The sequence below is a fragment of the Bombina bombina genome, chromosome 3, assembly GCF_027579735.1.
Source record: "Bombina bombina isolate aBomBom1 chromosome 3, aBomBom1.pri, whole genome shotgun sequence".
Lineage (NCBI taxonomy): Eukaryota > Metazoa > Chordata > Amphibia > Anura > Bombinatoridae > Bombina > Bombina bombina.
Genome location: NC_069501.1, coordinates 642,991,064 through 643,014,912, shown reverse-complemented (window position 1 = coordinate 643,014,912; position 23,849 = coordinate 642,991,064). Strand labels below are relative to the sequence as shown.

At 41.0% G+C, this 23,849-nt stretch overlaps 1 protein-coding gene across 1 annotated transcript in view; it reads right to left on the bottom strand.

Moving 5' to 3' along the window:
* The window catches only part of APPBP2 (amyloid beta precursor protein binding protein 2), a 373,616-nt gene that overhangs the window by 33,064 nt on the left and 316,703 nt on the right, over positions 1–23,849 (bottom strand). The window contains exons 11-12 of the mRNA XM_053707351.1: positions 13,948–14,138; positions 402–567 (exon numbers count right to left, since the gene is read on the bottom strand). Coding sequence (XP_053563326.1) covers positions 402–567; positions 13,948–14,138 — 357 coding nt within the window. The remainder of the gene's footprint in view (positions 1–401; positions 568–13,947; positions 14,139–23,849) is intronic.

Genomic DNA, 23,849 nt, shown 5'->3' with positions numbered 1-23,849 from the left:
GTTTGGGAAACTTTGCCCCTCCTGGTAGGAATGTATATCCCATACGTCACTAGCTCATGGACTCTTGCCAATTACATGAAAGAAATATATAAAACTATGCCCCATATCCACTTGTTTTGATGCCAAAACAATACTGAAGTCATTCAGACATTCAGTACCTGTTATGCTGTTTCTAACAATTTTTTTTTTATTCAAGTAAGTAGACCCTGGTTTACAACTGTAAAGACAGAGATATAGATATTATGAGCATAGAAGAAAATAAATGATAATTTGGTCTAAAGAACATACTACATCATACACAGGGTAACAAATATAGCGAACAAATAAGGACAAAAATAAAGAAAAGGAAGGTACGTAGAGAGTAACAAACAGACAAAGAGAAGAGAGAGAGGATTACCTACCAATAGCTATAGATCGAAGATAGAGCTTTTCAGCATTGTCATACTGATTCATATCATAATTGTACAAGGAGGCCAAATGTCCTACTGATAACGCTACTTCATAATCTTCTTGCCCAAGGAGTTGTTCCTTAATCTGGATAGCCTTAATGTGCATTTCTTCAGCTTCCTAGAAGAGAGATGAAAACACACAAAAAATGAAATTCAAGTTTACTAGTTTAAAAACAAAATCAGACATGTAAGTGACTTGCAAAGCCTGCAAAATGCTAGATTAGATGTGCTCCTAAATACAGAATCCTGTAATCATAAAGAAAGTGGTGGCACCGTGATTGAGATTTGTGTACATCTCACCACACCATTCACTGCTACGATTTAATAGTAGTATATTAAACAAGAAGAACATTAACTACAAACAGAAGTTCAGGTGAAGTGCAGACATATCTGCTTTTCCAAGCTTCTATACTGTTTAAAAAAAGCAAGGGAACAGCATTTTTAACTTTCACTGGGTCAGAAAGTGTTTAACATTAGGTTTCAAGAATACATATTATATACATATCTTTGTTACAAATGTGATTTGTCAACATCCTATGCTTAGCTGCAATTTAGTATGTCCTAGATTAGCCAAGCAACAAATGACAATCAACAATTAGAGGTTTTACTTATAGTATATATTAGCTGTTTCTGTGAAAATATGTATTACATCACAGGTGGAATTATCCACTGACAAACGTCTCCATTTCCCTTCATCCTCAATATGATGAGAAAGAACAAAGCAAGACCAGAAAAAAATAAAATAACTGCAGTACTGCAAAATTTCTCCAGAAAACCCTGGTGGCATTCCCTTATAAAGAAGGGACTTCTCTGGATTAACTTATTAACTTTTAGCACAGGAAAAAAATGAAATTAGGATTCCATAAAAACTCAAAAATAAAACATAGAAATTAGTACACGAGAGCCACAGGCTGGGCAGTCTGAGTGAACCTGACCTAAGACAGCTGAGTTATCTCTATCAATACACACTAAATGTGGTTAAAAACAGCTAGTGAGCCTTGTAGCTGAGGCACTTGTTTGGTCAAGTAGCACTGCACACCTTGATAGGCACTGTCAGAGGGAAATTAATGATAGTTTCATCTTAGTGGAATGGTCCAGAATCCAATTTCAGAGTTTACAAAAGGTAGTAAAATGTATTATTTGGACAAAAGATCTTTCTGCCCTCTTTTTGTCCCGAGTCCTCTTCCTCAGAAGGACAAATACTATATATATCTTTATTATACTGTTACTAGCAACTCTGTCAAGACGTTTTTTACTTCAGATATCTGTTTTGTTACACAAATCTTTTAGTTTTATAATCTGGTAAAGTCTTTCATTGTGGTGTTTCACATTATTTGCCTACTCAATTTAATTTCTTGTATGAATATTGTTAGTTTACTGGCTTCTATTCTTGGCCTAAATGCAGTACAATGCTGAACTAATTTCATTCTAAGCATTCATAAAACCCGCTTTCAAGCTTTAATATATCTGCATTTTGAATCTCTTGCACAAAAGCCTCTAGAAAGACATGATGGTAGAGCTTCACGGGTGGGTGTCATGATGTTATTGTCAATTTGCCTGGAAGAAGAGTTAATCCCGCTGGCAAATGCTTCTACTGCACAGGTTATGTAAACAGAAATTAAATACTATAATATGTCCATATCTTTGCCCGTTTTTTTTTTTTTTAAGAACTTTAGGGTGAAGGAAAGAATCCAAAAGATTAAAACCCAAGCATTTCAAGTAGGTATATAAAAACACAAAGTAGATTTTGTTTATGTACAAAAAACAGTAAATATAAGAGATGCTTGTTGAGTGCTTCAAAGGAAATTAAGACAAAATAAGGAAATATATCAGTTTATCTTTGTTCCCTATACAAGCAATCAATAAAAAAACAACTACTAAAGAAGTAAATGAAAATGAAAAAAGAATGCAGAACTTGGCATTTGCATATTCACATACATATACATTATAAATGTTGAACTTCACAGATATCTGTCATAACTGCCCTTCCAGAATAAAATTCTGTCTCTCCTGCATCAAACAAACCACTCTGTAATGTTATATCATTCACAGCATGTTTGGGGACAAGTTGTCTGTCTCCAGTGGTTTGTTCTGTTGAGACAGATATTAAAGGGAAGGTTTACCCGATTTTTTTCTCCACTTTTATTTGTTTCCAATTATCAATTTTACCTGCTGGGGTGTATTTAATTGTTTACAATGAGATCCTTTTACTTTAGTTCAGCATTTGAAAAGGATTTTTTCTGTGGTATCCCTTCCTATTTTTAAAATATTCTATACTTAAAGGGAGGGTCTACACAAAAATCGTTATTGTTTAAAAAAGATAATGCCTTTACTACCCATTTCCCCAGCTTTGCACAACCAACATTGTTAGATTAATATACTTTATAATATTTAAACCTCTACATTTCTGCCTGTTTCAAAGGCTCTATTGACAGCCTCTTAATCACATGATTTTGTATTTGCTTTTCACAACAGGAGACTGATAGTTCATGTGGGCCATATAGAGAACAATGTGTTCACTCCCGGGAAGTTATCTAAGAATTAGCACAACACAGTACTAAATGCAACTCAATAGATTTTAAATAGTCACAGAGTCATGTGATCAGGGGGCTTTATATTATTTCTATAAACCAAAGCCCAATACTTAAAGAAGCATGTGTGTGCACAGAAAGTGAAAAAATAAGGATATATTATTTTCCTGCAAGCTCAACCATTCTGATTGGTTATGGTTTCAAAGAACAAAAGCAGCTATTTAAAATACAAAAACAAACACAAGGGATCCATTTCTCGTACCTTTTATACCCAACAGCTGGTATAACAAGTCATTGGAAATACATTAAAAGTGAAGGTCAGAGATCACGGATAATCTGTCTATTATCAGTGACACAGATGATCACCTTATTAAACTGGATGAGGATCTCTTTCAATCTAAGCAAACGGTCACCCATGAGGTTACTTATCCCATTCCCACTGACGCAACACAGACAAGCGGCTCTGAGGTGGAATCAGCTTGTTTACCTTCGGGCCTTCTGCCGCAAAGATCCTCACCAAGTGAAGTATCTGAATTCCCCACTAAGTTTGAGGTGGAAATGACGGGCAAGTTACAGCCTTCTGGAGTGGGGTATTTAGACATAGCATATGGCGTCGTGGGCCTAGGCACCATAACTGAGGCGAAAGTGCACATAAGCCTGAACGATCGAGTAGAAGCCAATCACCCAGTGCACAATCACTCTGCTGAGGATATCATCGTTGAGGGTGAGAATATGGTACCTGAGCCAAAAATAGGGTGCAAAGTGACTGAAACCCCAGGTCCTGCAAAAACCAGAGCTACCGAGCTTATTATCCATGCACTATTTACTAAAGGGCCACGCTCAGCCTACTCAGCCATACACTTAGATACTCCGCTGGTGGATAATAATATGCGGAGCGCTCTAGCAAGCAGTGACAAGAGAGGCAAGCAGCTGTTTGAGAGCCCACACTTACTATTCCTTGTATACCCGTGGTCTCTCGTCTCTACACTCTTGGCTGTAAGACCCCCAAGGGAATCGGATGAGGCAGAAACATTACTGGAGGCTCACCAGACGGTGAAGGAGCCAGGTCAAAGCGCTTGTACAGGCTCTCACAAGTTCTATCTAAGGTCCAGTATAGGATGACTGTGATTTGTCATAGACACTAATCTTTGTCTGTTGCGCAACATACTCTGCTTAATACCAAGTTAGCTTTTATTTACGCTTATGTTAACGGACAATCACAGTGTGTCTGACTATGCCCCAACATGGACACTAATCTTTGTATGCTTTACATAGGGGCTATGTCTACTACCCTGTTAGCCTTTATTTCCACCTATGCTAATGGACAATTACATTGTGCCTGAACTTTTCTTCTTCCGATTTTACTTTTATTTTCCCCATAGCAATACCCGAAGTCACAACTGCTTGGTTATTGAAATAGCACTCCTGTCTACAGAAGGAACTTACTATGAGGATTTTGAGGTCTGAAGCGTTAGGTTCACAGCTGAGTTTAGGTTACCACGGCTCATGGGTCTGCTACAAGTTGTACCTACTTTCCCAAGTTTCCCCATTCTTTATTTAATTTTTATTCTTCACCAGCTTGCACTAAATTAATTTGTTAGTTTTTGCTCCCCCTCGGGAAGTGTCATTGTATATATGTAAGTGACTCCTAACATAAGCTCATTGATGTTATGCACATAATTCTGTACTACACAAGGTTGGTTTAGAGCAGCTTTATGATATGCTTGTAAACACTAGTCATCACATCTGCTAATAGGTGTCATGGGAATTACTGTGTCCGTTTAAAGCCCTATCACTGGCATTTATTTAAGTACCTATTACAGGTGGCCCTCGTTTTACAACGGTTCAATTTACACCGTTTCAGAATAACAACCTTTTTTTCCAGTCATGTGACTGCTATTGAAAAGCATTGAGAAGCAGTGCATTTATTAAAATAGCCAGTAGGTGGAGCTGTCCGCTTGTGTTGCAGCAAAGCCAAGCAAGCTATCGATCAGATTTCAAAGGAACAAGACCTTCCTGTCTATAAATCAGTCCAGATTGGAATGCATAGAAAGAACTCTTTGCAGAAAAATGCAAGTGAAGTATGAGTTGTGTGATTATTTTATTAAGTTTATAATGCTGTTTAGCAAATGTTTTTGTTCATTTAACTTAGTTTAATTATATATTCTGTGTTGTGTGATTATTTTATTAGGTTTATAATGCTGTTTAGCATTTAAAGTCTTCATTTCAAAGCTTTAAAAATAATGTATTAGATGTTACTTATGACAATTTTGAGAGGGGCCTGGAACCTATCTCCCTCACTTCCCATTGACTTACATTATAAACTGGGTTTCAATTTACAACGGTTTCGATTTACAACCATTCCTTCTGGAACCTAACCCCGGCTTAAACTGAGGGCTACCTGTATTAGTATTTGCTCATGTAAATGAAGTTCATTATGTCGCCTAGAATAGGCCAATAGTTCTACTAACATGTCTCTCATAGTAGAGTGGTATGTCCAGGTAACGTTTAAACTTCCCATAGTAGCGAGCAATGTAGATATAACGTCTGTTTTTTAGTAGTTAAATTGGACGATCACAAGTGACTCAGACAGAGATCTAGTGCAGTGCCAGATTTTTACCTCTAGATGGCAGTACAGTACAGATTGTTCCACTGACCATGCAGGTTTCACATGCTTAGGCAGATTAGACTATGAGGTTGTTTAATAAGAGTGCCCCGTTTTGCCTTATCCCCCCCAGCTCCCCGCTTGTTAGTTTGATTCCTATTCTGGATTGTCCACCAATGGCCATTATTCGTGATATGGGGAACCCTACTGCTCCTAATGTTCAGTTTCTTATAGGGGAATACTACTACTTATATTAACCTAGAAAACTTGAGGCTCGGAACATTTTATGGCCCATAAGTTTTCGATTTCTCATTGTCAGCTGATATTATTTAATAGATGTTTTTGAAACTGTATGCTAACTCAATAGGTTTACACCAACTTGTTCATTACTGCATATTGTATTTCATTGTATGTGAGCCTATATTTTGTGGCATCCTGTATTTTTCTGGTCTTAACCTCAATAAAAATATATATAAAAAAAAAAAAAGTGAAGGTCAATTTAGATGAATTAGTGCCCTGTTTTTAATAATCCTATTAAAAACAAGGGCACTTTAATTCATCAAAATTGACATTTCACTAGTTTTCTTCAAAAACTTACCTTTTAATCCTGACAGCCGCTGCAGCGCTTCCTCCGCCCGTCACAAGCCCTCTTCGCGGGTCCAAAATTACGAATCCGGCTTCCTCCAATCACGGCGTTAAAAAAGGTCATGAACCCCCAGGGGGAAAGCCGGATTTGTCATTTCTGATGTAAGAAGAGGCTTCCGACAGCCGGGGGAATCGCTGTAGCGGCTCTCAGGATTAAAAGGTAAGTTTTAGAAGAAAACTAGTGAATTGTCAATTTTGATGAATTAAAGTGCATTCCTTACTTGTGGGAAATTATACCCAAGCTCTAGAGGACACTGAATGCTAACGGGAGGGTAAAAAAAAAAAAAAAAAGAGAGGCGGCCCCTAATCTGATGGCACCACAGCCTGCAAAACCTTTCTCCCAAAGGGTGCTTCAGTAGAAGCAAAAAACATTAAACTTGGAAAATGTGGAAAAAGTATGTAAGGAGGACCAGGTAGCTGCCCTACAAATCTGATCCATAGAGGCCTCATTTTTGAAGGCCCAAGAGGAAGCCACAGCTCTCGTAGAAGGAGCCGTAATCCTCTGAGGAGGCTTAAGACCCACTGACTCATATACTAAGCGGATGATACTCCTCAACTAAAAAGATAAGGAAGTCGAAGAGGCCCTCTGACCCCTACACTTCCCATAATAGATAAACAGAGAAGAAGTTTGTCTAAATTCCTTCGTAGCCTGAAGATAGAACTTTAAGGCACGAACCACATCCAAATTATGCAGTAAATGTTCCTTCTATGAAGAAGGATTAGGACATAAGGAAAGAACCACAATTTCTTGATTGATGTTGCGATTTGACACAACCTTAGGAAGAAATCCTAACTTAGTTCGTAAAACAGCCTTATCAGCATGGAACACCATATAAGGAGGGTCACATTGCAAGGCAGCAATCTCAGAGACTCTGCACGCAGAAGCAATAGCTAGTAGAAAAAGAACCTTCCAAGACAACAACTTAATGTCAACCTCATGTATAGGCTCAAACGGAGCCCGTTGCAAACTTGAAGAACAAGATTTAAACTCCAAGGAGGAGCATTAGATCGCAACACTAGCCTGATCCTAGTCAAACCTTTAACAAAAGACTGTACATCCGGAAGCTCAGCGAGCCTCTTGTGCAGTAAAACTGAAAGAATCCTGGCCACCTTTACCTTGTGCCAGAACAAACCACGCTCTTCACACCAGAATAAGTAGGTCCTACACACCTTATGATAGATGCGACGAGTAACCGGCTTACGAGCTTGAATGAGAGTATCAATAACACTCTCATAAAACCCTCTCTTGGATAAGACTAAGCGTTCAGTCTCTGCGCAGTCAGCCTCAGAGAATCTAGATCTTGATGAAGGGGCCTTGTTCCAGCAGATCCCTGCGACAAAGTAACCTCCAAGGAGGAGATGATGACAGCCCCACTAGATCCGCAAACCATATCCTTCGTGGCCACAATGGAGCAATCAGTATCACTGACGCCTGCTCCTGTATGATTCGAGCCACCACTCGAGAAAGGAGTGGAAATAGCAGGAAAAGAGAAATTACACTGAACCTCCAAGGCACCTCTAATGCAACTATTAGCTCCGCCTCAGGATCCCTGGACCTCGACCCATATCTGGGTAGCTTGGTATTGAGACGGGACGTCATGAGATCTATCTCCGGCGTTCCCCACCTGTTGCATATCTCCGTAAACACTTCAGGTTGGAGAGACCATTCCCCCGGATGAAATGATTGTCTGCAGAGAAAATCTGCTTCACAGATGTCCACACCCAGAATGTGGATCGCTGACAGCGAACAGTTGTGGGTCACCGCCCACTCCAGAATCCGAGATACTTCCCTCATTGCTAGGGAGCTTCTCGTTCCCCCCTGATGGTTGATGTAAGCCACTGAGGTTATATTGTCTGATTGGAATCAGATAAATTGGGGCAAACCCAGTAGGGGCCAAGCCTTCAAAGCATTAAATATTTCCCAAAGGCCTAGAATGTTGAACGGGAAGGAGCTCTCCTCCTGCGTCCACAGACCCTGCATCTATTAGCTCCGTCTAAGGATCCCTGGACCTTGACCCATATCTGGGTAGCTTGGTATTGAGACGGGACGCCATGAGATCTATCTCCGGCGTTCCCCACCTGTTGCATATCTCCGTAAACACTTCAGGATGGAGAGACAATTCCCCTGGATGAAAGGATTGTCTGCCGAGAAAATCCGCTTCACAGATGTCCACACCCAGAATGTGGATCGCTGACAGCGAACAGTTGTGGGTCTCCGCCCACTCTAGAATCCGAGATACTTCCCTCATTGCTAGGGAGCTACTCGTCCCCCCTGATGGTTGATGTAAGCCACCAAGGTTATATTGTCTGATTGGAATCAGATAAATTGGGCCGAACCCAGTAGGGGACAAGCCTTCAGAGCATTAAATATTTCCCGAAGGCCTAGAATGTTGAACGGGAAGGAGCTCTCCTCCTGCGTCCACAGACACTGTGCCTTCTTGGCGCCCCAAACAGCTCCCCATCCTGACAGACTTGCGTCCGTAGTCTTAAAAAGGATGTCTCTCAGGACAGGTGATCGGGACAGAGCCACCAAGAGAGCGATTCTCTTGACCGGTTGTTCAGAGAAATCTGTTTAGACAGATCCAAATGATCACCGTTCCACTGTCTCAGCATGCACAGTCGCCTGAGGTGGAACCTGGCAAAGAGAACGATGTCCATGCTGTACATCATGAGACAATCACCTCCATACACTGAGCCACCGATGGCCTTAAGGAAGTCTGGAGGGCAAGACATGTTGAAGCTAGCTCGCCAATTCTTTGGTCTGTTAAAAATATTCTCATGTCTATGGAGTCTATTATCGTGCCCAGAGAGAGATTCCGAATGGTCTTCCGCCAGACCAAATGATGGTGCTTGTACCAGAATATCGTCCAAGTAGGGAGCTACTGCTACACCCTGGGTTCTGGCCACTGCTAGAATTCGTAAAAATTCTTGGAGCAGTAGCTGTACCAAACGGAAGTGCAATGAAATGGAAGTGCTGGTCCAGGAATGCAAACCTGAGGAACTGGAAGTGTTCCCTATGGATTGGAAGGTGAAGGAATGCCTATGTCAGATCTATAGTGGTCATAAACTGCCCTTCCTGAATTAAGGGAAGGATGGACCTTATTGTCCCCATCTTGATGAGGGGACATTAACAAATTTGTTTAAGCACTTTAAGTCCAGAACTGGACACAAACTTCCCCCCTTCTTTGGGACCAAGAAAATGTTTGAATAGTATCCCAAACCTCTCTCTGCGATAGGTACTGGGACAATGACTCCAAAGGATCCCTTACGTACACCAGAAAGGCTTCCCTCTTTCCTAGACTTGAAGACAGATTGAGAGGATGAATCTGCCCCTGGGTGGATGAGATTTGAACCTATCTTGTAACCCTGAGCTATGACCTCCAAAACACAAGGATCCTGCAAGTCCCTGAAACCAAGCCTCTGAAAGAGCGACAGTCTGCCCCCTACAGGATCCAAAATAGGACCGGGGGCTGCCCCTTCATGCGGACTTAGTCTCGGTGGGCTTCTTGCTCTACTTGGATCTATTCCAGGACTAAGCCGGCTTTCAAGAACTCTTGGTTTGCTCTGGCTTAGTGGAGGCCTCTGACCAGAATTAAAGGAACAAAAATACGAACTTTGTCCCTTAGATTTGTTCTCCTTATCTTACGGTATGAAGGCACCCTTGGCCCATGAAACCGTGGAGATAGGGAAAGAGACTAGACTTAAAAGTTATATCTGTCAGTCTGAACAGAAAACCTGAAGTCTTAGCCTTAGGCTAATTAATCTGTGTAATAACAGCACAGATAAAAGAATTAGTAACCCAGAAGGCCGTAATTCTTTCCTGAAAAATGTTGAGGGAACCCTGCACATCGATCAAGTTTGAGAAGGAGACGCACCAAAAGGTAGCCGCTCCAGCAACTGCGGCGACAAGCGCCGCCAGTAAAAGAAATATCCGGTGGCTCTATGAACGACGAACTATCCTCACACGGGCTAGTAATACGTGTGGCAAGCGTAAAAATAGCGCCAACCATGTAGGAATGGGAAAAAGAAAACCCACCCTCATAGAGAGCCTGGAACCGGGATCCTTAAAAGGCCAACGACGGGGAAGATGAATCTAATCCTGTCCCACTCGTCCTTAATAATGATTGCCATCAAATTTAGTACCCAGAGGTTCGTCAGGCACCTCAGCCTTTGAAATCTCTAATGTAGTCAAAACCTCCTTTAGTAGAAAGCGCAAACGTTCTGTCCTAAATCTAAAAACTGGATCCTCCACAAGCGGAGGATTATAGGCAGCAGACTCCAACCCTGAAAGTTCATACTCTGAAGTTTCAGAGAGAACCTCATCCTCGGATAATCGATCAGATATATCCGACAAATTACATGATGCCCCCTGGGCAGGAGTGCAAGATTTAACCTTTTGCTTGCGCTTAGCAGTGCGAGAGAAAGCACTAATGGCCGCAGACACCGATGTATGAAACTGCGCAGTAACGTCTGGTAAAAAAGCCCCCCTCCAGATGGAGGATTAGCAGTGCCATGGGAAGCTACCTGTGTATAAAAAGATGCATGTAGAGTGTGCACCTCACTGGATGAGGACTCCTCAGAGGTGGGCGGCTCAGTGGTATCAAACATGTCAACCTTATCTGATATAATCCCCTTATCAAAAGGCATATGGAAAATAATTGAGAGAGCGGATATTCCAGAGCTCCCTCACAATATAAACAGGCATTATTCCTTGAAATAGAGGGAGACCCTCTAATGAATCAGAATCATCCATACCTAAAGTACGATATGCGGAAGACTACAGAAAAAACAAACTTTATTTAAAATAAAAAAATTGTTAATATGAGTCTGGATGGTTTTGCAGAAAGACTCTCCCTGCATCTCCAAACTCTAACTTTCATCAATGCTCTCACTGAGAGGCTGACAAGACTACTTAAAGCTCCAGTCCCATCTCGAAGGGTACTACCCTCCATAAGGAACTACTCCGAAATCTTCTGACACTCCTCTGTCAACCTCCTGTGACAAAAGGCAAAGAATGACTGGGGGATGAGGCAAGTGGGGGAGGTATTTAAGCCTTTGGCTGGGGTGTTTTTGCCTCCTCCTGGTGGCCAGGTTCAGTATTTCCCACAAGGAATGCAGCTGTGGACTCTCCCTGTATTAAGAAGGAAAGAGCTATTGGCCAGAAAATGCTTTTCTTGGCTGTAAATACAAAATGAGGAGAATGTCAAGACTGCACTAGCCAGCAGGAATAAAATAAAGGAGAAAAACTGTGTCTAAAGTTACATTTCGGCATACAAAGATAAATTCCACAGATATGCAAAAGACTTTTGAATATGTGAAACTGCTTAAATGAACTGATGAACAAGGGAATTTTAGTCATTTGACTACAGTGTAAGTTGGCAAGGTAGAGACTAGAACTTTCAGAGATCTGGAACCAGGAACCTTCATGAAGACATTATGACATAGAAATTTGAGGAATGTGTATTACAGAATATCAAGAATTTCCATGGGACTACATCCCTGCAGAGAAGATACCCCAAATTCAAAAGCCTGAGAATGCAAACACTTTAAGAGCTGATCAACTATTGCATCAGAAAGACCAAAATTCTTCAAATGGTGCTATATAGCTGCAGGGCCCGTGGTCCCAGATAAAAGACTGGCCTTGTATTAGCTGATATGGATGTAGGGCACAGTGCAATGATTTGCTACTGTCAATCATGGATGTCTTGGCCAATATAGAACCAGTTTTGTTTATAGGGAAGAGAGGAAAGCCAGCATAAATCGACAACAGCACTGTTAAGAAATTGACTGCATACACTAATGAAAATAAAGAACAGCTGACAAATCTCCTGACCTGATAATTGTCATTTAAAGGGACATAATACTCATATGCTAAATCCTTGAAAAACTGATGCAGTATAACTGTAAAAAGCTGACAGGAAAATATCACCTGAGCATCTCTATGTAAAAAAGGAAGATATTTTACCTCACATTCTCCTCAGCTCAGCAGAGTAAGTTCTGTGTAAAAAGTTATACTCAACTGCTTTTTTAAAAAAAATGAAGAAATGAACAGCAGCCAATCAGTATCAACAATGCTAATGTCATCAACTCTTTTACTGTGATCTGATGAGATTTCACTTAACTCTCATGAGATTTCATTGTAAACTTTCTTACACTAAATAGGTAAACAACATGAGTGTGCACGTAAGCTCGCTCCTTCCGCTGTCCCAGGACAGACATACTGATTTGTTGCTTAGAAGCCCTTTACAATGCGATGTGGCTACTGAGAAACTTTTGAGGTAAAATATCTTTCTTTTTTACATAGAGATGTTCAGGTGATATTTTCTAGTCAGTTTTTACAGCTATACTGCATCACTTTCAAGTGTTTAAACATTTGGGTATTATGGCCCTTTAAGCCATTAGATGTATCCCTGGCATTCTCTAACACAGAATATCACTGAATGATTTCTTGTGTGCTTCTTAACAATCATTTATCATTGGGAGGTGAACTGCTGAGATATCAAGGTGATACATTTCTGCCAACTGAAATTTATTTACTTAATCAGGAACATTACTTTTCCTGGTGTCCAATGCCTTTGAATATTATTCTGCAACACTACCCAGCATCCAAGGGCTGTGGTCTCACTGAGTCAACACCTGCTTTTTCCTTCCTGGAATTCAATACAAGCTAACAACTTCATACTTAGGTGTTAAAGTTTTAGAAACTGTGCATATTTGTTAAGAGAATGGAAGCTTTCTGGTTGTTTTGTCGGACACCAGAATTGATGTCAAAAAGAAAATAAGAATTCCTTAGAAGCTTCCAAAAAATATATTTGACGGTTCTGACAAACACATGCAGTAGAATGTCTTGTTTGTTACTAGTATTTGGTCAGAGTAAAGAAAACTTAAAACACCAAGAAGAAATTACCTTCAATAAAAAGTGGGGTTCTGAAGACCTGCTTCACCTGATAGAAAATTAATAAACGGAGAAACCTCAGAAATATGACAAAGCTGCAAGCAGAATTGACGTACAGTTTGTATGTGTAAAAAGTTCAAAATAATGAAAAAACTGAAAAGTTAGAGAACTTGGATCTTTGAAGGCAGGACACATTGTTTCTATGTCTCAAAACAATGTCACAACACAACGATGAAAGATAAACTTTCCCTAGTTAAGAAAAAAAACTAAGTGCAGAAGCTGATCTTTCAGGAGACTAAACAAAAAAATTATAACAGAGCCCCTATTTAAAATGTAAACTAAAATGTTTTACAAGCTTATGCTTATAGTTGTATTATTTTTCAATATGGTAAGTAGCAGAAAAAAATGGCCTTTGCAACCTGTTATTCAGGTTTATCATTAATGTTTTAAAGTTGACTGTAACCTTGTATATCAAATATACTAAACTATAAACAAAAATCTTTTTTTACGCAAGTAAAATGAATTCTTAAATTACAAGGTCAGATGTTAACTTGCCAGTATTGTTGCTATCTTCCAACCCCAGACTAGTCTTTAGACACATTTTACTGCTTGTTTTCTCTGTACTTCTATAATAATTCTAGATTTATGCAGAACTTGGGTACCAAATAATACATGAAAAGATCCTCTTTAAACCTTAGTTTTCCAACAAGTTTGTGCAAAGTATTTACCTACTCATTCTTTGCTATAAATAACTAATAAAGACCTATTATTTTATTTTAATAAGACACCAAATAATTATCCTTAAGAGCAATTAACACTCACCTTGAATTTTCTCATGGACTGGTACAACCTGCCAAGGTTTCCATAGTGTTTTGCAGTTTGTACGTTAAATTCACCAAATGCTTTTTTTGCAAGTTGCAAAGATGAAAGGTGCAGGTCGTGAGCCTCTTGAAGCAATTTTTGCTCTGTCTCCTTGTTGTGACAATCTATAGCAATTTCCTCCAATATAAGTGCTGGGTATAAAAGGAATATTTTAAGAGGAACATACAAGCACACAACAAAATATACAATATTAACATATATAAATAGGTATCATTGTTCCCTGTAACGTGCGCGGCAGTGCAGTTATCCTGTAGGCCCCGCGCATTAGAGACAGATAGACTGCACCCACACCGCATGGAAAGGTGCCCTCAGCAGACGAGAATGTGTCGCCTAAGGTGACAGCAACAGCCTCTGAACCTCGTAAGAGGTGAGTTTCTGGGGACATCTGACACTAACAACCATGTTTTTCTTGTTAATTGCTGCTTAGTGCCAAAAGTTGCCGGTCCTCCTCTGATATATATATATATATATATATATATATATATATATATATATAAAACATACATACACACACACACACACATATTAGTGGTGCACACAAGTGGTATCGAGCCTGCACACAGAAAAAATGTATTGTCCACAAGGAAAAAAAATTGGAAGGAGCATTGATAGGTATATTAACATGTACACATTGTATGTTCCCACATAATTTAATCTGCTAAAGCTATTAGTAAAATTACATTATTTGTGCAAGTAAAGGAAAAGTCCTATTTTATCTAAATTAATATTGATATTTTGCTATAACAAGAAAAAACAAAATTTATGATTACCTGATAAATTTATTTCTCTTGTGGTGTATCCAGTCCATGGGTTCATCCATTACTTGTGGGATATTCTCCTTCCCAACAGGAAGTTGCAAGATGACACCCACAGCAGAGCTGTCTATATAGCTCCTCCCCTAACTGCCACCCCCAGTCATTCGACCGAAGACAAGCAAGAAAAAAGGAGAAACTATCGGGTGCAGTGGTGACTGTAGTTTAAAAATAAAAAACACCTGCCTTAAAATGACAGGGCGGGCCGTGGACTGGATACACCACAAGAGAAATAAATTTATCAGGTAAGCATAAATTTTGTTTTCTCTTGTAAAGGTGTATCCAGTCCACAGGTTCATCCATTACTTGTGGGATACCAACACCAAAGCTTTAGGACACGGATGAAGGGAGGGACAAGGCAGGAACTTAAACGGAAGGCACCACTGCCTGTAAGACCTTTCTCCCAAAAAAAGCCTCCAAAGAAGCAAAAGTATCGAATTTGTAGAATTTAGAAAAAGTATCAAGCGAAGACCAAGTCGCCGCCTTACAAATCTGTTCAACAGAGGCCTCATTTTTAAAAGCCCATGTGGAAGCCACCGCTCTAGTGGAATGAGCTGTAATTCTTTCAGGAGGCTGCTGGCCAGCAGTCTCATAAGCTAAGTGGATTATGCTTCTCAGCCAAAAAGAAAGAGAAGTTGCCGAAGCCTTTTGGCCTCTCCTCTGTCCAGAGTAGACAACAAACAAAGCAGATGTTTGACGAAAATCCTTCGTAGCTTTTAAATAAAACTTTAAAGCACAAACCACATCAAGATTGTGTAAAAGACGTTCCTTCTTTGAGGAAGGATTAGGACATAATGAAGGAACAACAATCTCCTGATTGATATTCTTATTAGATACTACTTTAGGAAGAAACCCAGGTTTAGTACGCAAAACTACCTTATCTGCATGGAAAATCAGATAAGGTGAACCACACTGTAAAGCAGATAACTCTGAAACTCTTTGAGCCGAGGAGATAGCTACTAAAAACAGAACTTTAAGAACTAAATTTAAACTCCATGGCGGAGCAACAGCTTTAAACACAGGCTTGATTATAACTAAAGCCTGGCAAAACGCCTGAACGTCTGGAACCTCAGCCAGACGTTTGTGCAAAAGAATAGACAGAGCAGAAATCTGTCCTTTTAAGGAACTAGCTGACAATCCCTTCTCCAATCCTTCTTGGAGAAAGGATAAGATTCTAGGAATCCTGACTTTACTCCATGAGTAACCCTTGGATTCACACCAATGAAGATATTTACACCATATCTTAGGATAGATTTTCCTGGTGACAGGCTTTCGAGCCTGAATTAAGGTATCAATGACCGATTCAGAAAAACCACGCTTTGACAGAATCAAGCGTTCAATCCCCAAGCAGTCAGACGCAGAGAAATTAGATTTGGATGTTTGAAAGGACCTTGAAGTAGAAGGTCCTGCCTCAGCGGCAGAGTCCATGGTGGAAAGGATGACATGTCCACCAGATCTGCATACCAAGTCCTGCGTGGCCACGCAGGAGCTATCAAAATCACCGAAGCTCTCTCCTACTTGATCTTGGCAATCAGACGAGGGAGCAGAGGAAACGGTGGAAACACATAAGCCAGGCTGAAGGACCAGGGCGCTGCTAGAGCATCTATCAGCGCTGCCTTGGGATCCCTGGACCTGGACCCGTAACGAGGAAGCTTGGCGTTCTGACGAGACGCCATGAGATCCAGTTCTGGTTTGCCCCATAGTTGAATGAACTGGGCAAATACCTCCGGATGGAGCTCCCACTCCCCCGGATGAAAAGTCTGCCGACTTAGGAAATCCGCCTCCCAGTTCTCTACTCCTGGGATATGGATAGCTGAGAGATGGCAAGAGTGAACCTCTGCCCATAGAATTATCTTTGAAACCTCCAACATTGCCAGGGGGCTCCTTGTTCCCCCCTGATGGTTGATGTAGGCTACAGTCGTGATGTTGTCCGACTGAATTCTGATGAACCTGACCGCAGCTAGCTGAGGCCAAGCCTGAAGAGCATTGAATAACGCTCTTAGTTCCAGAATTTTTATCGGAAGGAGGGTTTCCTCCTGAGTCCACGAACCCTGAGCCTTCAGGGAGTTCCAGACTGCGCCCCAGCCCAGAAGGCTGGCATCTGTCGTCACTATAGTCCATTCTGGCCTGCGGAAACTCATTCCCCTGGACAGATGGACCTGAGATAGCCACCAGAGAAGAGAATTCCTGGTCTCCTGATCCATATTTAGCAGAGGGGACAAATCTGTGTAATCCCCATTCCACTGATTGAGCATGCAAAGTTGCAGTGGTCTGAGATGTAGGCGGGCAAACGGAACTATGTCCATTGCCGCTACCATTAAGCCGATTACTTCCATACACTGAGCCACTGACGGCTGAGAAGTGGAATAAAGAGCACGGCAGGAAGTTAGAAGCTTTGACAACCTGACCTCTGTCAGAAAAATCTTCATTTCTACTGAATCTATCAGAGTTCCTAGGAAGGAAACTCTTGTGAGAGGGGAGAGAGAACTCTTTTCTTCGTTCACCTTCCACCCGTGAGACCTCAGGAATGCCAGAACAATGTCCGTATAGGACTTGGCGATTTGAAAAGTCGACACCTGTATCAGAATGACGTCTGGGTAAGGAGCCACCGCTATGCCTCGTGGCCTTAGAACCGCCAGAAGGGACCCTAGAACCTTTGTAAAGATTCTTGGTGCCGTGGCTAACCCGAAGGGAAGAACCACAAACTGGTAGTGCATGTCTAGGAAGGCAAACCTGAGAAACCGATGATGATCTCTGTGTACAGGAATGTGGAGATAAGCATCGTTTAAGTCCACAGTAGTCATATATTGGCCCTCCTGGATCATAGGTAGGATGGTTCGAATAGTCTCCATCTTAAAGGATGGGACTCTGAGAAATTTGTTTAGGATCTTGAGATCCAAGATTGGTCTGAAAGTTCCCTCCTTTTTTGGGAACTATAAACAGATTTGAATAGAATCCCTGCCCTGTTCCTCCCTTGGAACTGGGTGGATCACTCCCATAACCAGAAGGTCTTGAACGCAATGTAGGAATGCCTCTCTCTTTATCTGGTTTGCAGATAATTGTGAGAGATGAAATCTCCCCTTTGGAGATGAGGCTTTGAAATACAGAAGATATCCCTGGGAAACAATCTCCAGAGCCCAGGGATCCTGGACGTCTCTTGCCCAAGCCTGGGCGAAGAGAGAAAGTCTGCCCCCAACTAGATCCGGTCCCGGAACGGGGGCTACTCCTTCATGCTGTATCAGAGGCAGCAGCAGGTTTTTTTGGCCTGCTTTCCCTTGTTCCAAGCCTGGTTAGTTCTCCAGACTGGCTTGGACTGGGCAAAAGTTCCCTCTTGTTTTGCAGTAGAGGAAGTTGAAGCTGCGCCACTCTTGAAGTTTCGAAAGGAACGAAAATTAGTCTGTTTGGTCCTTAATTTGTTGGACCTATCCTGGGGAAGGGCGTGGCCTTTTCCTCCAGTAATATCAGAAATGATCTCCTTCAGTCCAGGCCCGAATAGGGTCTGCCCTTTGAAGGGGATGTTGAGAAGCTTAGACTTTAAAGTAACGTCAGCTGACCAGGACTTAAGCCATAGCGCCCTACGCGCCTGAATGGCAAAACCTGAATTCTTAGCCGTTAGCTTTGTTAAATGAAAAACGGCGTCAGAAATAAATGAATTGGCTAACTTAAGAGCTTTAACCCTGTCTAGGATATCATCCAACGGGGTCTCCACCTGTAGAGCCTCCTCAAGAGACTCGAACCAGAAAGCCGCTGCAGCAGTGACTGGGGCAATGCATGCAAGAGGCTGGAGAATAAAACCTTGTTGTATAAAGATTTTCTTAAGGAAACCCTCTATTTTTTTATCCATTGGATCTAGGAAAGCACATCTGTCCTCGACGGGGATAGTTGTACGCTTAGCTAGGGTAGAGACTGCTCCCTCCACCTTAGGGACCGTCTGCCATGAGTCCCGTGTAGCGGCATCTATGGGAAACATCTTTTTAAAAGCAGGAGGGGGAGAGAACGGTACACCTGATCTATCCCATTCCTTCGTAATAATTTCTGAAAACCTCTTAGGGATTGGAAAAACATCAGTGTAAACAGGCACTGCAAAGTATTTGTCCATTTTACACAATTTCTCTGGGACTACAATGGTGTCACAGTCATCCAGAGTCGCTAAAACCTCCCTGAGCAACAAGCGGAGGTGTTCAAGCTTAAATTTAAATGCTGTCATTTCAGAGTCGTCAGACTGAAGTAACGCCTTCCCTGAATCAGAAATGTCACCTACAGATAGAAGCTCTCCTGCTTCGGCTTCTGTACATTGTGAGGGTATATCAGACATAGCTACTAAAGCGTCAGAAAGCTCTGTATTTGTTCTAGCCCCAGAGCTGTCTCACTTTCCTTGTAACCCTGGCAGTTTGGACAATACCTCTGTGAGGGTACGATTCATAACTGCCGCCATGTCTTGTAAGGTAAATGAATTGGACGTGCCAGATGTACTTGGCGTCACTTGCGCGGGAGATATAAAGATATAAAGATTTTCTTAAGGAAACCCTCTATTTTTTTATCCATTGGATCTAGGAAAGCACATCTGTCCTCGACGGGGATAGTTGTACGCTTAGCTAGGGTAGAGACTGCTCCCTCCACCTTAGGGACCGTCTGCCATGAGTCCCGTGTAGCGGCATCTATGGGAAACATCTTTTTAAAAGCAGGAGGGGGAGAGAACGGTACACCTGATCTATCCCATTCCTTCGTAATAATTTCTGAAAACCTCTTAGGGATTGGAAAAACATCAGTGTAAACAGGCACTGCAAAGTATTTGTCCATTTTACACAATTTCTCTGGGACTACAATGGTGTCACAGTCATCCAGAGTCGCTAAAACCTCCCTGAGCAACAAGCGGAGGTGTTCAAGCTTAAATTTAAATGCTGTCATTTCAGAGTCGTCAGACTGAAGTAACGCCTTCCCTGAATCAGAAATGTCACCCACAGATAGAAGCTCTCCTGCTTCGGCTTCTGTACATTGTGAGGGTATATCAGACATAGCTACTAAAGCGTCAGAAAGCTCTGTATTTGTTCTAGCCCCAGAGCTGTCTCACTTTCCTTGTAACCCTGGCAGTTTGGACAATACCTCTGTGAGGGTACGATTCATAACTGCCGCCATGTCTTGTAAGGTAAATGAATTGGACGTGCCAGATGTACTTGGCGTCACTTGCGCGGGAGATATAGGTTCTGACACATTGGGAGAGCTAGGTGGTTTAATCTCCCTTTTGTCAGTCTGAGAAACCTCTGCTGATAAATCTTTAAAAGCCATAATATGGTCTTTATAACTTATAGAAAGGTCAGTGCATTTGGTACACATTCTAAGAGGGGGTTCCACAATGGCTTCTAAACATAATGAACAAGGAGTTTCCTCTATGTCAGACATGTTTAACAGACTAGTAATGAGACCAGCAAGCTTGGAAAACACTTTAATAAATGTGAAAAAGCAATTAAACAAAAACGGTACTGTGCCTTTAAGAGAAAAAAACTACCACATAAACGGCAAAACAGTGTTAAAAAGTAGTAAACTCTACGAAATTTTTACAGTGTGTATAAGAGACCAAAGCAGCATTGCACCCACTTGCAAATAGATGATTAACCCCTTAGGCCCCAAACCGGATTAGAAAAACGGTAAAACCGTTAAAAAACAGTCAAACACACTGCCACAGCTCTGCTGTGGCTCCTACCTGCCCTTAAACACGATTTTTGCAGGAAAAAAAACCCTCTATAGTGGTCCTAGATGCCAGAGGACTCCTTTAGGGAAGCTGGATGTCTCAGTCTGAATATCAACTGCGCATAAAGTCCGCAAAAATAAGCCCCTCCCACCATGCACTCAATGTCAGAGGGCCTTAAAAAAGTACTCCTAGGAGTAATCTAACAAGCCATGTGGAAAATAAAATAAAGATTTATCACCCTCAGAGAAAAAACGTTTTTTCTGTAAGTTATGCAAACATTTTTACACTAAGTAATATGAGAATTAACATGAATATTACCCTTATCTTGTAAGCATGATCCCAGTCGTTGTTAAATCACTGTATCAGGCTTACCTCAAATATACCAGGCACTGTCAGCATTTTCTAGACCTTATCTCTCTAGAAAAAATATACTGAACATACCTCAAAGCAGGTGATCTGCAAACCGTCCCCCCAACTGAAGTTTTCTTTCCATACTCTTCAGTTATGTGTGAGAACAGCAGTGGACCTTAGTTACAAACAGCTAAGATCATCAACCTCCAGGCAGATTCTTCTTCCAATTTCTGCCTGAGAGTAAAACAGTACTGAAAGCATTTTTATTTGTTTTAAGTGTTCGCTGCACTGAGCTGCTCAAGCAGCCCAGAGCAGAACGCTATTTTGCTAAGAGGTGACATTTCCACCTCTTAACAGATAGCCGTGTGTTCCCTCAGGCGCCAAGCCGGATTTCCAGCACGGCCAATGGCTAAGAGGTGAAAACGTCACCTCTCAGCAAAACAGCGTTCTGCCGTGGGCTGCTTGAGCAGCTCAGTGCGGCAAACACTTATAAACAAATAAAGGAGCTTTCGGCATGAAGTATTTTATACTTCATGAACGAAAGTCCCCTTTATTTGTTCAAATGGTCAATCCTAGCATTTCAAAAATGCAAGGATTGACAATCACTTTAAACTGAATAGGAAAATAACATGACTTGCCTGCATATGCCAGATGCACATTCCCTTGCAAGTCCTGGGACTAGCATTGTGATTTGCTGCTTAAAGTCTCTTTACAGTGGGGTGTGAATACTTAGGACATTTTGAAGTAAAATATCTTCCTTTTTTTACACAGATGTTCAGGTGATATTTTCTAGTCATCTTTTTACAGCTATGCTGCATCACTTTCAAGTGCTTCAACATTTGGGTATCATGTCTCTTTAAATCAGATTTTTTTTCTAAGTTTAAACCAGATTTTTTTAAATTTAAATAGGATTTATTTTTAAATAATTCGTTTTTTAAAAGGAAAAATCTATCTAAACATGGTTTTCTATTTAATAATAATAATCCAATGGTTATTCATCCAGAAATAAGAATTGTGTCTATAGAAATAACATGCCTTCTTCACAGCAACAAAGTTGTAAAATAAACAATAGACCTTAAATGATTTAGACAGAGCACACAATTTTAAGATGATCAATTTTGCTTCATTCTCTTGGTATGGTCTATTTTCTGTGAGGAGACACAGAAATGCACTGCTGGGAGCTAGCTAAACATATTGGTTAAGCCAATGACAAATGGCATATATGTGCAGCCGCCAATCATCAGCTTGCTACAAGTAGTGCATTGCTGCTCCTGAGCCTGCCTAGGGGTGCTTTTCAACAAAGGATAACAAGCAGTAAAAATTAAATTGAAACCTACAATGCTATTGTATTATTTAAATGTTAAGGTAATATTTATTTTTCTTTAGTTAAATAAAACGATTTCAATTGTTATTATTAAGGTATCATTTTTCTCCTTCCGAAAAAGTACAGCTGAAAAGATTATAAAATATTAATGATTAACCTGTTAAACTCGAGATAGTTTACATCCCAATAATTTTATAATTATACATGCATTTCTAAAGGTGTATAACTAAATCTGTAATTTTCTGACATAACTGGAAAAATAAAGTTACCAGTTACCTTGTAAAAGGGAACCTAGCTCTGTACACCCTAAGATGGACAGAACCAGGGGGCGTGATGCGTTTCTGTCCATGCTCCCTGGGAAGGGGAGCTCTCACCTGGTAAGTGATAGCTAGGAAAGCTAAAAACAAAATTTATGCTTACCTGATAAATTTCTTTCTTTCTTGACACGATGAGTACACGGATCATCTAATTACTATTGGGAATATCACTCCTGCCCAACAGGAGGCAGCAAAGAGCACCACAGCATTCAACCGAAGTAAAGGAGAGAAATGAAGCAACAAGGTGCAGAGGTGTCTGAAGTTTATAACATACCAACAACCTGTCTAAAGAAAAGGGCGGGCCGTGGACTCATCGTGTCAAGAAAGAAAGAAATTTGTCAGGTAAGCATAAATTTTGTTTTCTTTCTAATGACACGATGAGTCCATGAATCATCTAATTACTATTGGGAATCAATACCCAAGCTAGCGTACACAGATGATAAGGGAGGGACAAGACAGGGAACCTAAACGGAAGGCACCACTGCCTGAAGAACCTTACTCCCAAAAGCGGCCTCAGCCGAGGCAAAAGTGTCAAATTTATAGAATTTTGAAAAAGTGTGAAGAGAGGACTAAGTTGCAGCCTTGCAAATCTGTTCCACAGAAGCTTAATTTTTAAATGCCCAGGAAGAGGAAACAGCCCTCGTAGAATGAGCCGTAACTCTCTCAGGAGGCTGCTGTCCAGCAAAGCGAATGATACTCTTCAGCCACAAAGAAAGAGAAGTAGCCGTAGCTTTCTGTCCCTTACGTTTTCCAGAGAATACCACAAACAGAGCAGAAGACTGACGAAAATCCTTAGTCGCCTGTAAATAGAATTTTAGTGCACGTACCACGTCCAGATTGTGCAGAAGCTGTTCCTTCTGAGAAGGAGGATTAGGACACAAGGAAGGAACAACAATCTCCTGATTAATGTTCCGGTCTGAAACTACTTTAGGGAGAAACCCTAATTTAGTACGTAAAACCACTTTATCTGAATGAAAAATAAGGTAAGGGGACTCATACTGTAATGCCAAAAGCTCTGACACTCTACGAGCAGATGAAATAGCAACAAGAAATAAAACTTTCCAAGATAACAACTTAATATCTAAGGAATGCATAGGCTCAAACGGAGCCCCTTGAAGAACCTTAAAAACTAAGTTAAGACTCCAGGGTGGAGTAACTGGTTTGAACACAGGCCTGATCCTGACCAAGGCCTGACAAAACGATTGCACGTCTGGGACGTCCGCCAGACTCTTATGTAACAAAATAGACAAGGCAGATATTTGACCCTTTAGAGAACTTTCCGATAAAACCTTCTCCAAACCTTCTTGGAGAAAGGACATAATTCTAGGAATCCGAACTCTACTCCAAGA